This window comes from Gasterosteus aculeatus, chromosome 1 (assembly GCF_964276395.1).
Source record: "Gasterosteus aculeatus chromosome 1, fGasAcu3.hap1.1, whole genome shotgun sequence".
Taxonomy (NCBI): Eukaryota; Metazoa; Chordata; class Actinopteri; order Perciformes; family Gasterosteidae; genus Gasterosteus; species Gasterosteus aculeatus.
Window position 1 is genome coordinate 11,782,353 of NC_135688.1, and position 14,949 is coordinate 11,797,301.

General features: G+C 40.3%; 1 protein-coding gene across 2 annotated transcripts; it reads right to left on the reverse strand.

The window, feature by feature from the left end:
- Window positions 1-5: 5 nt before the first annotated feature.
- dyrk1ab (dual-specificity tyrosine-(Y)-phosphorylation regulated kinase 1A, b) lies at window positions 6-11,488 on the reverse strand. 2 transcript variants are annotated; one of them, XM_040178493.2, is made up of 11 exons: window positions 10,619-11,488; window positions 7,033-7,229; window positions 6,654-6,746; window positions 6,323-6,511; window positions 6,019-6,166; window positions 5,626-5,912; window positions 5,319-5,465; window positions 4,807-4,947; window positions 4,392-4,695; window positions 4,108-4,232; window positions 6-3,686 (listed from the first exon to the last, which is right to left on the reverse strand). In XM_040178493.2, the coding sequence occupies exons 2-11, from the start codon at window positions 7,150-7,152 to the stop codon at window positions 3,099-3,101; spliced, it is 2,142 nt and encodes a 713-aa protein (XP_040034427.1). In that variant the 5' UTR covers window positions 7,153-7,229; window positions 10,619-11,488; the 3' UTR covers window positions 6-3,098. The 2 variants fall into 2 exon arrangements, with proteins under 2 accessions (XP_040034427.1, XP_040034436.1); XM_040178502.2 differs by lacking the exon at window positions 10,619-11,488 and adding an exon at window positions 9,733-9,952.
- Window positions 11,489-14,949: the final 3,461 nt, after the last annotated feature.

A 14,949-nucleotide genomic window follows, 5' to 3' on the forward strand; every position in this document is an offset into this window, starting at 1 on the left:
AGGAATTCAATTAACTTCTTTTTATATATCATACATAAGACTGTCTTAATATAATACAAAGGGCATTGTCATAAACACAGCAAAGTCTTGACTAGATCTTACAATCTGTGGATACATGGACTTATCCTTTCCCCCATGCTGTTCAATTCTATAGTGCATGTTGCATGTACAAAAAAAGTGAAAAAATGTGAAATCAAAAATGACAAGGATAAATCCAAATTAAATAAGAGGATTTCAACTTCCGTTGGGTGTTCAGATATGTTGACAAGTATACGTGTTTGTGTGTTACCCACAAACTGACCAGGCTTATGAAAGATGGAACCTTATTTTCAACCATGTGCTTCTCTTATAACCAAAAAGTAAGGTTTGTGATGTACATGCACTTACAATATACCCTGTGAAAATTATTAAGGTTTGAAGATCTAGCTTTCCCTGTTTGATTCAAACCCTACCTCATAGTGTTGTCCTGATGTAGTCAAGTACCTTTGCCAAAAGGCAAGGTTTTGCCACTAAGAAAACAGGAGTTCCTGCCCACTGAATGGTCACCAAATTGACAAACATAATCAACATACCAGCAGGAGCAAGGTAGTGAGTTCTATACTTCCTTTATTAAAAAAATATAAATATATACATAAATTCTATTTCAACTATTAAAAAGGGGCTGCATTTCATGACAACTGCTCTAAATAAGAGGTCAATCAGCATGATCTGAAATAGGCGCACACTTACGAGTCACTGCAGTCAATTTTTTTTCTTTTTCAGTCTTTATTTTTGGAATGTTTAGTACCAGTATGAGTGCCAGTAATAAAACCACTGGCTATTTCTAAATGTCTCAAATTCAGCGGGGTATGAAAAATGATTGCAAATTTGCAATTAACCTTGACATCCAGATAAAACCCCAATCTCATATAGGTAGCTTTACATTTGTGTTTGTGGAAATACCAACGCATGGTCTCTTATGATGATTTCTCCTTAAAAATGGCAACAGCATGACCTGTGGCCTGCCCCTTAATTTAAATGGTGGCTGTGGGCAGGTGTTTGTTTAATTTCAAAGCTGGTAAAATGAGCAACAGAAGAAAGAAAGCACTTCAAAATCCCTGATATAAAAAAAAAAATCTGGGTATTGACTAATGTTTTGAGGACATGCATGCCTGCCTCGGCAAAGCATGTGATTGTGGGCTCACGGACACCCTTTTCCTTTGATTAGGACAACAATCATGAGGGATCTGCCCTACCAATTCAGAAAAATACCATTCGACAAACTGATTTGCCACAATTATCCTTACCCTGCAAAGACAATGACGTTGAGTCATGCTTTACAGCAGAGGCTAGCCAAGTTGACCAAATGATGTATGAAAGGCAGCAAAACCCTTTGAAATAGTATGATGTGGGGGGGCAAAAGAAAAACAACGACACAGAAATAGAACGCATTAGTCTCCTTTTTTTTTTTTCTTTTTCTTTTTTAAACCATCAGCTTCTATCTTGCTACTCCGGAGCCTGCAGAGTAACTACCAAGTCCTCTAACATACCAAAGTTTTAAAAGACTCCCAAAATAATCTACCAATTAATATGGAAACAGTTTTGGTAAAACGTTGCAAACAAATCTGGCCAGAATACACAATAGCCAACGGTCTCAACAACGGTCTCCAGTTTTGCTAAAGTAATATATTGCAGCTGTTTGTATTGACGTTAAAATAAGATCTTGATAAACTTTGCGTCAAAGTGGTGAACTGCTACATTATTGGTTACAGACACCTATATGCTATAAAACAACTGCTTTGGTATAAAAACATATCCAAAGGGAAAATAAATTCTTGTAAAATTCACAGCATAATTTGAGGAGAAAAAAGGCAGTCACTTAACTCATTTTTTTCTTCAGTTTCCATGTTTTGGATGGAGAGACTTGTGCAGGTGGTTCTGATGAGGAACTACATGCAAAAGGGAAAAAATAACAAAACATAAAAGGGTAGACTCTGGAATAGATAGCTCTTTCCACTGCAAAATCCTTAACCAGTGAATAAGATTTTCAAGGAAGTAATGTTTAGGAGGTTGTTGTGTACAATAAGACCCTGTTATGTGGGGCCCTGCTGAAGAAATCTTTGTCGAGAAAGGCCTCAAATTACCATTCTTATTTACCTTTTCTAAGTTGTTTTTATTTCCTTAAAGAATTAAGGGCTGTCTAGAGAAAAATAGAGAAAAGCCATCTTAATTCAAATGAAAATGTCCAGCTCCATCCCATTCCAAGTCCATGAGTCATAAGGCCAAAGGGTTGTCTAGAACCAGCCACTGACTGTCTTCCTTTAACAGGGCTGGATCCTTTCGTCTCCGGAGCCCATCGCTGCTCTCATCTGTGCCGGGCCGGGTTGCAGCTCGCAGGACTACGGGGCCTCTCGGCCGGAGGGGTGGCGCTTCCCTCGCTTTTTTTTTTTGCCCCAGTTGGCGTCAGTATCCACCTGCGGGGTCTCCTCTCCACCCGGGCCAGCACACGCTATAGGGACTCCACTGCTATGTGCTCCCCTTTAACAAGAGTTACACAAAACCGACCAACAACAAGAAATATCACCGCAAACACTTCCCCCTCATTGTCAAGCTACAGGATTTACAAGCAGCTTTTTACGAGAAATTTCACTTTAAAAAAAGAAAAAAGAAAAAAAAGGGCAAAATAATTAAGAACCAGTGGAACAATAATGTCAGGCAGTCCACAGATTGAACCGAAAGAGGACGCCAAGCATTTCATCACCAACAGCTACCTGTAAAACAGCATCAAACTTTGCTCTGAAATGCTCCTTAGAAGATTTTGCCACATAATACCATATGGTGATTACTTGGTGGTTACATGAAACTGGTGAAATGGTAAGATGGATGTCTCAATCTCACTATGGTTATTCCGCAGTATTATTTTGTGCCTAATGATCGCAAAAGAAAAACGGATGAAAATTACATATATACTTTTTAACAAAGCCTTTTCTCTGTAGTAGCGGTTCAGTGATATCTCCCTTCTGACGTGAGCAGCTTTTGTTCTCAACACACCTTGTAGTAAAAAACACCACCTTAAAAATGACGCACAGGGGGGAACACACAGCCAAATGTCAGTGCAGTCACGAGCTGGCCATAGAACTCTGCTGCACGCACACTCCAGTCATTGGAGACTCCTCCCGGTCCATGCCCTGCCTCATGCCCAGGTGGCCTTCCGCTAGGTAGTGGGCTGGCCCCGTGTTCGTGCCCATGGAGAACGCAGGGTGCGCCGCCATGCCGGTCTCCTGCCGCGGGTTCGAGAAGGCACCTAGCCCCATGCTCAGCCCACCGTTCTGACCAAAGTCAAGGGCTCCGGGAGGCAAATGGCGGAGCTGGTAGGCCTGGTTGCCATGGTTCCCAGTGGAAGAGGACGATGTAGAGGAAGAGGAGGCAGAGGAAGACAGGGAGGTCATGGACAGATGGCCATGAACCACCTCCATGGAGTCCTGTGTTGAGGAGCTGTGTGTCGGGGAGGTGTAGTGGCGCGGGCGTGGTCGTGTAGCCATCATCGGCCCGTGGTGGTGATGAGTATGCGAGTGGGGATGCAGGGCCTTAGGGTGCTGAGGGGGAACGTGGAAGGTGGTCTCCTGGACTGGGTGAGTCTCTCCGGGGACAGACTCTGGTCCAACACCACCTCCCCACACCAGCGGGGGTGGGTAAGGCTGTCTTGCCTGCCACGGTCAGAAAAGAAAGAACAGTCAGTTGTTGATTTTGGCTGCACCAATGTTTAAGATTCACTAAGGGTTGTTTTACTGTTATGGTCATGAGATAATAATCCCGAAATTAAAGAACATACAAGTTACATTAATAAAATCCAAGACCGGTCACTGAATTTTAATGTTAATCCTGTATTTTATTAGTATTGACGCGTTAATCGAGCAGCATGAAAAATGTAGCAATTCTGTTAAGGATTTTCCATTTGTTCTATACAACATAGTTTATTAGGACAACGTAACATACAAGAGCTGGCTCCTATGTAAATGCTAAAAAAGCATGGTGTGGGAAATACAAAAAAAAAAAATCATATACTCAAATGATTTGTTACCACCATCACGGCATCAGGAGGAATTACAGAAGGTGCCTCCTACTGACCTGTGGGCAGAGGCTGTCACCGTCGATGGCAGGCAAAGCCGCCCCAAAGTGTCCTCCACTGTGCAAGTGGTGATGGGTAGGGTCTGACCTCGCTCTGCCACTGGTACTTGTCCCAGATGATCCTCCTAAGGGTTAAACAAAAGTGTCAAACTCCATATCCCTTTAGCGAGCAGATAAATGTCACCCAACAGGATCAATTTCTGCGTTAACCAGGGAGACTACAGCGGATTCAAACATTTTCTTCCAATGATTTACACGAAGGAGAGTTTTCATGTGCCATTCACCTGAACTAGAGGAGGTGCTGGAGGTGGTTCCTGAAGACTGGGACTGCTCTAATGCAGGGCTGGTGGACACGCTGCTGCTTGTATTGGTCCCCTCGTCCGCAGTCTTCTTGAAGAAGCTGTGCTGCAGGGCATAGTAGGGCTGGATGCGGCTCTTCGGGTCGTAGTCCAACATCCGGAGGATCAGGTCCTTGAACTTCAAGTAGTCGGCAACAGCATGGCCAGACTCTCCCGCCCGCCGGCCCCCTGGACCCCCTGTCTCCACGCCCAAGATGGAGTGGAGCTTCCGAGAGGCTGGAGGCTTATACTGTTTAAGGCAGAGTACACAAAGATTAAGAGATTTACTCTGCCAGGACTTCTGTACAACATCACTCAATCCACCACAATTTCCACTACCACCACAGAACAGTGTGCTCACCCTTTTGCCATCTTTGGTCTTCTTAACACTCCATGTACCATCTGAAAGCTTCTCAAAAAACTTCCTGGCTTTTGGGGCTAGGTCCATTATGTGATTAGGTGGGATACCCAGAACCTCAACTATTTTGTTCATCTGGTCCACCTGGGAAACAAGTTATTGATCAAGTTAGTACAAGATTTACTTTATACATCTGCAACTTTGAAGAAAGTGCACTGAATAGATTCTATACACCGTAAATGGGAAATTCAATGTTATTCTGTGTTGACTTAACTGTCAAATCATTTAGGATCAGGCAAAGGGGCACAATGACTGTAGGAAGCAATTTAAGGACGTGACAACTGACTGCTATGTGATACGTTTTAGGTTTGGAAAATTCAGCCACAATCTTCCAGGCCTAAACGATATCTGTAAGCTACACATCAGAGAAAAGAACTATAATAATGTTATAATAAACTCCCTGCCAGTTACAATATCAACTAACAACACAAAGAGCATTTTAGTTTTCTTTATACCTCATTGGCGCCGCTGAAGAGAGGTTCTCCAGTGTGCATCTCTACCAGGATGCAACCCAAGGACCACATGTCGATGGCCAGGTCATAGGGCATTCCCAGCAGCACCTCCGGGGAACGGTAGAAGCGACTCTGGATATATTGGTATATCTACAAAAAGAAAGCATTGGTCCTTCAGAATTATCTCTTTGCTTGTAATCTCGGAATTACGGACGGCTCGAGGCAACAACTAGCCCACACGTCTCAAGGGACGTTCTTGCAAACATTACTTTTATTGCTGACAAGAAAGGAAAAAAATGGCACTAAATACCCGTTGTCCCAATTGGCATGAGCTGCCAAAGTCCACTATTTTGATGGCACTCCTCTTGGGGTTACAAAGAAGAATGTTTTCGGGCTTCAGGTCACAGTGGATGATGCTGAGCTCAGGCGTGGCCAGGAAGAGCAGCGCCGTGCATAGCTGCTGGGCAAACTTCCGGGTGAGGTTGAGTGAGACGCCGCGGAAGTTGGTATTTCGGAGAAGGTCATACAGGTTGTAGGAGAGCATCTCAAACACGAGGCAGAGGTGGTTCCGGAACATGAAGTGACGCTTCAGGTGAACTGCAGAAAATCCGATTGCATCCGTTTTAGTCAAATACAAGAAGAGCCTTTAAAATGGTTTTTATACCTTTTATCAGATCACAGGTAGATTCCAAGAGTGGATTACCGATGTAGTATTTCATCTCGGTGTCATGTTTGTTCATGAGCTCTAGGAGGCGCACTTCAATCTGGGCTTGATTGAGGAAAGCTTTCTTGTTCTTGATGATCTTAATGGCAACCCATTCCTGCTCTGCACGGTCGTACGCTTTCACAACCTAAAGATGCCAACAAGAGGAACATTCTTACCATCTCTGACAAGTCAGTGGAAGCGGTTCCTTTGACAACAAATAAGCATTTCTATAGTTAACTGCAGATAAAAATATATTAAACATATTACTGTTATTTGTTGTGTGTAACTTAGAAATAAGCACCTGTCCAAATGATCCTTTTCCTATCAAGGAATCGATCTCATAGCGGTCCATCCATTTCTCCCCATTCTTGACGATGTAGTCATAGTTATCATCGTCATAGCCATCATTGAAGACTTTCCTCTCTTTTTTGTGACTGGAGTCTTCACCCTGACCCTGTTGGTGCCGTCGCTTCTTTTTTGCATAATACACCTATAAATTAAACAAATACACAATTCAAATGATCAAACTTGAACATGTTTCACGTCCCTTACATTTTCAACAATTTTTACAAATTTACTATGTAAAATACAGATTAATTACATGAAGGCATTTAGTTAAAATCAAAACAAACCTCATTGATGTGTTTGTATGTTTTGATAAGGTCAATGGAGAGCTTCCTCAGGGGAGCTGAAGTTGGGTCACGAAAGCACTGGGGCATGTGCCTCTAAAGTATCAAATGGGAAAGTCACAATATTTCATGAAGAAACAAATAACCAACAATATGTACAAAACAATTAAGTAGCAGGGCTTATGATGAATCTCAGAAGCCATTTATTAAATCTATAAACAATATACTGCACAATTCTAAAGGGCTAGACTGAACATGGATAAGCAGCTACTCTGCCTGGTAACAGCAGCAGAGACGGGAAATATTGCAAATTTTTTTTGCAAACACTCAACGTTAAAACTAACAGAACTGCAAAGGCTGGCATAGCGTCGAGTTAGTGTACCTGATTGGCAGTGAGCTGTGGTGTCTGGTCGCTGTACGGTAAAACCGTAACAGATTGGTCAGTGCTTGGCTGGTGGCGGTCACTGTACTGCTGGTGCGTATGGGGCATTGGAGCAGCCATCTGAAGACCAGCAGTGTGTAAAGAAAAAGAGGGCGCAAGCCGGACGGACGAAGGTTTGCATGCTGAAGTCTCTCCTCCTAGAAGAAATGAATACTGCCATGAGCTGCATATTACCTTAATTCAACATTCCATGCAACAAAACACACAAAGGAGGGAAAGGCCTAATGATCTCCATGTAAAAAAAAAGAAAAAGCAGTAGCTCCTCTTCCATAGAGGCAGTGTACGGCCTAAAAATAAAATATAAAAAAAAGATATTGGCTTCCTTTTGCATGGATGGAATATAAAAGGGGATTATATTCTGGATGAGTGAGAATTTCTTTGACAAAATAACGTGTAGACTAAATTAATTTATATAGATGTGTATATATGCAAAATGCAAAGTATGCATTTATTTTATTTACATGCATGGTGGAATGATCAAGCTCACACTGAGACAAACTGATCTTAAGATGCTGAGAATAAAATGAATTAATTCATTGCAAAGAGTAAGCTCTGATAAATACTAAGTATCTTGTTAAACATGTATGGTAAGAAAAATGCAAAGAATAAACAAAATAAATCCTGGCTCAACCTTTGTGAAGAAAAAGGAGCAAAACCGCAGGTTTTACAGTGTAAAGGGCTGAAAATAAAGCATCTCCACAATATACAGTGAATCATCCTTCATTTTAAGCCACAAGGTATCAAAAAAATATATCAAATAGCATGTGCAGCTATCAGCATCTCTCACCAGACAACACAATTCACCAGTGCTACACAGTAACCACTATTCAGAATCCCAGCAACAGCACCTAATTAGCATAGCCTATCACCACAGAGATACAGCGTGATTTGGCAAGCCCATCAATGCACAGACCAATCACAACGCAGTATGCAAATAGCCTACTTTTGTTGCCAGGGCAGAGCTGCTCCCATTTTCCAATGAGAAAACAAGAAATAAACAAGAAATAAAATTGAACTTTGGCACACTTAGACGCTGTCTTCAACACAAGAGCCTGACAGAAAAATAGCTGTACAGCCCAAAACCTGCACTCCATCTGAGAGCATTAGAAAGCTGACCCAGGTTTGGAAAAGGAAATATACACATCCAATGACAGAAGTAAGAGGAACTGTAAAATGCTAGCACAGTCAAAGCCTGTATTAAAATACAGTATGTGTGTGTATAATATATTTCTTTTTTAATATAGAATAAAATATTGGATATTAGGGCTTTCATTTTAAGACTTTTAGACATTTAAGACTTATTTCTCACGACCTGCGTGTCTATTTTCATGCTCGTTCAGCTGAGAGATGAAAACAATTCTTAATCATTCTGAGCAATTTCAATAAAAAATAAAGTAACAAACTGCATTACATTTTTATTTTAATAAATAACTTTGACATTTCCCTTTTAGAATGTTCCAAAGTGTATGAGTCTGGTGGCTGATTCAGCTAAATAAGATCTTAAGTGAACCACTTTCAACCAAAGGGTTAAGGCCTAATATATAGCATCTAAACTGGATAAAGCCTCACCTGTAAAATATCATATTGTCCTGGGAGTTTGCAGCAGCAAACCCGCTACAAATATTAAAAACTGATCATTGTGGATCCTCGGTGTGGATTTAACGTCATAGTGCTGAAACTTTTGTTGCGAAGAAGGACAGAGGACCCTTGGAGAATAGAGGACCTCCCCAAAACTTTGAAAAGTATGTTGGGGTTATTGGCAGAAGTTTTAGGATTTTTTATATACATTTATGAAAATGTATGAAGCGGTAGCTCATTTTGGATCAACTGTCAAAAATATGTGAAGCACAGGCAATTACATTTTGAATTCATAAAACACCTGAAAGCTCTTGTGACACTGTTAAAAGATGAATAGTTCACCCAGTGTCCCGGACTACATGGTAATTGACAAAACAAATGTGGAGTAATCTTGTTGTGAACTTGTTTGTGGCTCTCTGCTCAGCATGCCCATAGTTAATACATCAGTATAGATAGAGGATTTCAAAAATCCTCTATAACTATAGGAGGAGGAAAAATACTTTATAAAAAAAAAAAATACAATACAAACTAGACATCCCAACCTAAGTTACTGAATAAACGTCATTGTATATTACTGTAGGCTGCCATATCATGCAAATGAACAAATAACAGTAAAGGCCTTGAGCCTATTTTAGAAACTGACTACCAAAAATCGTACTAACATAATTGTGGAGTGAATTTAAAAATGGAAAACGTCAAGATGTATTTGACAATGAATCCATTTGGCAAGCGCAGTTTTACCTTATATTTACGATCAAAACGATTGATAATTCTTCCTTTTCAGTACTGGCATATGAACAGTTCCTTTCCTGGCTCCACTCACCGCGGCATCAACGGGCCTATTTAACGTTAGGTGTAAATATAACGACCGCTAACATGCTATTAGTAGCTGTATCATGTTATAAGTGATAGCTGAAGACCTCTGTAACAAGCCTATGTGTCATCTTATCACGCCCAAATGATACGGTCCATTCCAAACCTGGATCCAATGCGACCCATCCACAACAGTTCCGAGCCTAACGTCCGTGAATAAAAGCGGCACCCTAGTAACGCTGTACTTACAGATGATGGGGTAGATCTCGTCATGGTTCAAATTTAGAACGCATATTCGGTGTTAATTTGGAGTCTTCTCTTCCTACATATTGTCCGCGTATGTTTCCAAATCCTCGTCTTAATGACAAACGTATTCCGGCTCGCGTTGCCGTTAGCGGTCTAACCAGCTAACGTTGTCGTCGTTAACGTTACCGTGAAAACTGCGGGGCAAGCAAGCATATCTGTCACCAATCCAACGTTAACGTTAGCTAGTGACGCTGCGTTCAGCCAGCGGGTTGTTGGGGCCCATTCAGCTGGTTCGTCAACAACCCAGCGTTAACCATTAGCCAGGTTAGCTGAATGAGCTACCAGGCGTTAGCCAGGTTAACGTTGGCTAGGTGAGCTTCCGTTTAGTGCAGCGCTTTAAAAAAAAGGAAAAAAAACTACACTTAACGCAGATATCTGTGCAGTAAGATATCGCATTCGCGATACATCCAACGGGGCTGTTAGCTAACAAAACGGCATCTTCTTCAATTGTGACTTACAATGACACTGTCTAATATCGCACGGTTAATGTTAGCTGTGCCGTTCGCCGTGCCAGCATGACTCTCCGTCCAAGCCCATACAATCCGTTGGTCCGTCGAAATTCACAACAATATACAAACCTGTTCTAGATTAAGATTATAATTTGTCCGTTGACACACTGACTGAAAGCGAGCGCTGGCTTCAGTGGAGTCGGCACCACCACAAAATGTAAGCTAGCCGCCATACCATAAGCTACTATTCTCAACTTCACTGTCGCGTCCATCATTGTTAACCGTTCACGTTACATGTCACATACAGCTGCAAAAGCGTTAACGTGAAAATGTTAACACGCGAAGGCTAATGTCAAAAACAACATTTTGCAATTGCTCACCTCTGATGGCACGATCTTCATTTAAAGTCCAATAACCTGTATGATGAGGAAACTTATCCAGCTTGAGATTCTCCCCTCCCCGAACGGCTAGCGAGTAATGTTAACGTTAAATCCACTCCCCGTCCTCAGATCGGCAAGCTAAAAAAAATCGCCGGCCAGATCTAATACGGTTTTCATATCCCACGCTATGGTGAACGACATTTGAGATCGAAGCAACTTTGACTAATGTTAACATCAGCTGATGACAAGCAACATGCTAACGTTGACTAGCACGCATAACTTACTAGCTAACCCTAGCGAACTGGCTAGCTAACGTTAGTTGACAAAATGAACGCAGCTACCATTAGCTACCTGCCTGGGCTAGCTGTAGCTTCTCTGGCTAGCCTCAAGCTAACAATTCTAGCCGCCGCTAAATAAACGTTGTGCCAAATTCCGAGTTTTACCGTGTCTTTGCAAATTTAGCGTCGGTCACTTCGATGATCACGACAATACAGTTAAATCCAGAGGATTTCAAAGATGAAACAGAAACCGTGTCCTCTGATAATTTTGGTTAAGAATTTTGTGTCAATTTTCACAAAATGGCGCGCGGTCCAAACCTGCGCAGTGAACCGGCCCGGTGGACCAGAGACACGGACAACTGAGTTAGTGCGGCGCCGCCTAATTATTTCAGCTATGTTAAAACGTCGGCCTCTTGATCTTCTTAATCCGGTCTACTAGACGCATTTCGATATCCAAAAACGTCAAATATACATCCACTGGCAGCATTATTCCGGCGGGAAGGGAGAACATTTGAAAAGACTGAGCTGGGGAAAAAAAACCTCCTGACAAAATGGCGATGCTCTAGCTTGTTGCCATGGCAACTGTCAATCAAAAAAATTAAGTCCCCGGATGTACCAATGACGAATAAGATCTAACTGGCCAGAGTTATAGGACACGCAGAACTCGAGTGGTGTCCCTCTCTGTCTTGTTTGGCTCGTTGCTACCAGCTAGAAGAAATGTTTGTGGAAAAGACTGCATTTTTACGAATCGAAACTACCATAGAATGTTATGCTTCTCCTGTTATCTTTCTGTTTAGTGATTTAGTGATGTGAATATGAAAACTAGATCAACCCAAACTCATTCACAGTCAGAGCCATAGCCCGATTGTTAATAATATTTTCACACTGAAAAAAATACAGACATTTGGTATACTTACATTGTCTATTCCCTCCCTTCTCCATTTATATGTTTATATATATAACCATTATATATATATATATGGAGAAAGAAGGGTTTTGGAGTCTGTTGATGAGAAGCTGTTGAGGTTGTTCTGATTGGAAATAGACAATGAGGTATACTAATGTATTAATAAATTTCCATTATTATATATAATGTAATTAAATAATTAAATATTTCCATTTCATTTTTGAATGTTCCACTAAAAATGCACAAAAACTTTGGATGGTATCTAGTATGCTTGTGTGCATCTTCAATGAGTCTCAGAGAAACTTTGAAATATATTACTTCTTCCTACTTCTTATGTCCATGAAGGTATCTTTTAATTTTAATGGTTGGAATGATAAACGTACGAAATAGCTGAGACACTTAATTCTAAAGCTGAAATGCAATTTACATAGTTTTAATCACTATTTATATTCCGGACTTGTTTGTCAGCATATTTACCTCATTGTATTTATTTTTTAAAGAAAACGAATTTGCCTCAATAAACTGTTTCAACTTCAATTGTCTTTTAACATGTGTTAGTGCAGCACAATAAATAACAAAACTTTACTTATAGTTATTGAATATTTTAATTTAGACAGCTTTTCAAAACACATCTACATTTATGTCAAATTTGATAGCAATTTATCACAATAATTCATCACATAAACTTTGTTACTTCCCCACAACACTTGTTATTCCACCTGAGACTGTCATGACACTTAACTATTGCACAGCAATTATTCTCCCGTACCCTCCAGGCACAAGATACATCTGTAATCTGAGTGAAATTGTCAAGTTATGACATCTGCTGGCTGTGTGCGAACCCCATAGTTGTTTTTTGCGGGGCTCCCATTCCAACCAAAGGAAGCAACAAGAAGACTTTCCATCAGTAGCAGTTAGGACTGCCTGCCAAATTTGGACAATAAAAGACGGATGGACATTTTAAGACTGTGTTCACCTACTACGTGGGGTTGTCATGTCTGGTTTTGGTTTAATTCTTCTGTGTTGTTGTTTGAGAGAGCTGTCTGCCCTGATTGATTTGTGATCGAATGATGTAGGATTTACAGTACCGGTCAAAAGCTTTGACACACTTTCCCATTGAATTGATTGAGAAAACGTGTCCAAACTTTTGACTGGTACTGTTTGTATGTATGTGTGGTGCTTTATTGATTACTTTGTAGGTTTCACATAGGTTATAACATTTAAGAAGCACTGCCATACCAAATGTATATGTATTTTGTTCAGTATTTTGTTGCTCGGCTTCAGTTAAGACAACTGGATTCATACCGGCCGGTGTCTCCCTCTTATACTCAGAGCTCCACTACTCTCCTCATGATGATGATTCACTATACACGGTTGCCTCCAATAGTTTACGTAAAAAACCTTTATCCATATATTCTCTAAAAAATAGCTTGGTCTTTTGACTACAAGCCATTGGGAACACCTTGGATAGGTCATCAGCATCAGAAGGAGAGACACACGCACAACTACACACATCAAACAACCCCATAACCATCGCTAAATAATAGCAAGTGTTTGGAAGACACATACTCTTGCATATATTTTCAATATAACTGGACCATTTCTATGCAATTCTCAGGTATTTCTAATGTAGAGTGTTGGTTGAGTCAAGGAGTGATTGAACACACATTTTAACTTGCAGCCCACATGAGCCGTCTGCATTACGACGGCACAGAAACGGAAGCAGCCGCTGCGGAGACCCTAATGCACTTACAAAATAAATAAAACAATGTTTTGCTAGATGAATACCACTTTAAAACCACACTCAATGGTAAAAGCCTGGAAAAAAAGTCCATACAGTTTACTCCTGTTTATGACAGATCTTTGCCACATGGCGTTCCGGGCATTTGGAAAACACATGAAGTGTGTGTTTTGATTTGTACGTGGAGAGAAAGAAGTAAAGCTTGGCCTGTTTGTGACAGCAGTGCAGATATTGGCTTTGTTATTGAGTTATTGAGTGTTGCTTTTGTCAGTATCGTACTTGTTTGGCTGCTGGTGTGTGTTAGGTTTCACTGAATTTGCCTATTTTAGAGAATTTTAGTACATTAAACTCAAGACTACTATTAATCATGTCTGAGAAAGATGATTGTTGTTCAATAAATATAGTAAGCCTTGATTTGCTCTGGATTTTCAGACCATTGCAATACAAGTTCCTGTGATCCAAATAGAATCTTAAAAGCCGAAACAAATGTTTTTTGAACTTGAATGATTTGATTGCTCCATTTAGTGGACCAGATATATGGACCTTTCATATATCTGTGATGTTCATTCAGTTCGGTGGTCGGATTATTACATTTGTTCTGTAAACATTTTAAATCCTGCATAAAAGTTATCACAACACTGAAAAATCCTGTGAAATAAAAATCACAAATGCAGTTATTTTCCTACAAGCCAAAAATGTTTTTCAATTTCAGTAGAAACCAACTCTTTAATCCTCACATTGGCAGTTGTTTAACATTTATTCTGCGCGAGCAGAATCATTGGCCGCTAAGAATATTAATTTCATTATCATGTGCAATATTATTCAACATTATAAAACTCCCTTTCAATGTGAAGTGCAATATTACTTTCTAATTCTAATTCCTTTTTTTCAATATGATAGGCACTACTCGTTTTGTATTGTAGTTACTACTTATTTCCCTGTTATTGTGGTTCTGTTAGGCAGTGGATTTGGTATTACGTCTCATACACCTTTGTTCCCGTTTTATTCTAATGTTGTTGTAATTAACTTTTCTAATAAAGTTGACTCATCTAATTTCATTATCCTCTCAGAATTTAGCTGTTTAAAAATTGGTTTTATTCCAAGAAAACCTGTACTAACAGATATGTGTCCTTGACTCCAACTGACTGTTACAGTAATTTCTTTGAGCACCGGGTGGCAGTAGAAGCCTATTTTGTTTAGTATTATGCAGAGACGAGTCCATGCTTACACTTCTTAGAATACACTTTATTTGGAGATTATGCATCAACACAAGTGTCCTCATCTGTTTCTGCCATTTAATTGTCGACTTTGACATGCAGCCCCACAGACGCCACCAATGACTCAAAATAGATTCCGAAGATATTGTTTTGCTTTAAGTTAATTGCAGTAATGGAAGAAGTATTCT

Excerpts from the sequence above, each read along its gene's own strand:
- dyrk1ab (XM_040178493.2), bottom strand. The coding sequence starts at position 7,152 with ATGGCTGCTCCAATGCCCCATACGCACCAGCAGTACAGTGACCGCCAC. Across the intron at positions 6,512-6,653 it reads CATACAAACACATCAATGAG|GTGTATTATGCAAAAAAGAA; the intron begins GTTTGTTTTGAT and ends TTTAATTTATAG. Across the intron at positions 3,687-4,107 it reads GTGACAGCCTCTGCCCACAG|GCAAGACAGCCTTACCCACC; the intron begins GTCAGTAGGAGG and ends TGACCGTGGCAG.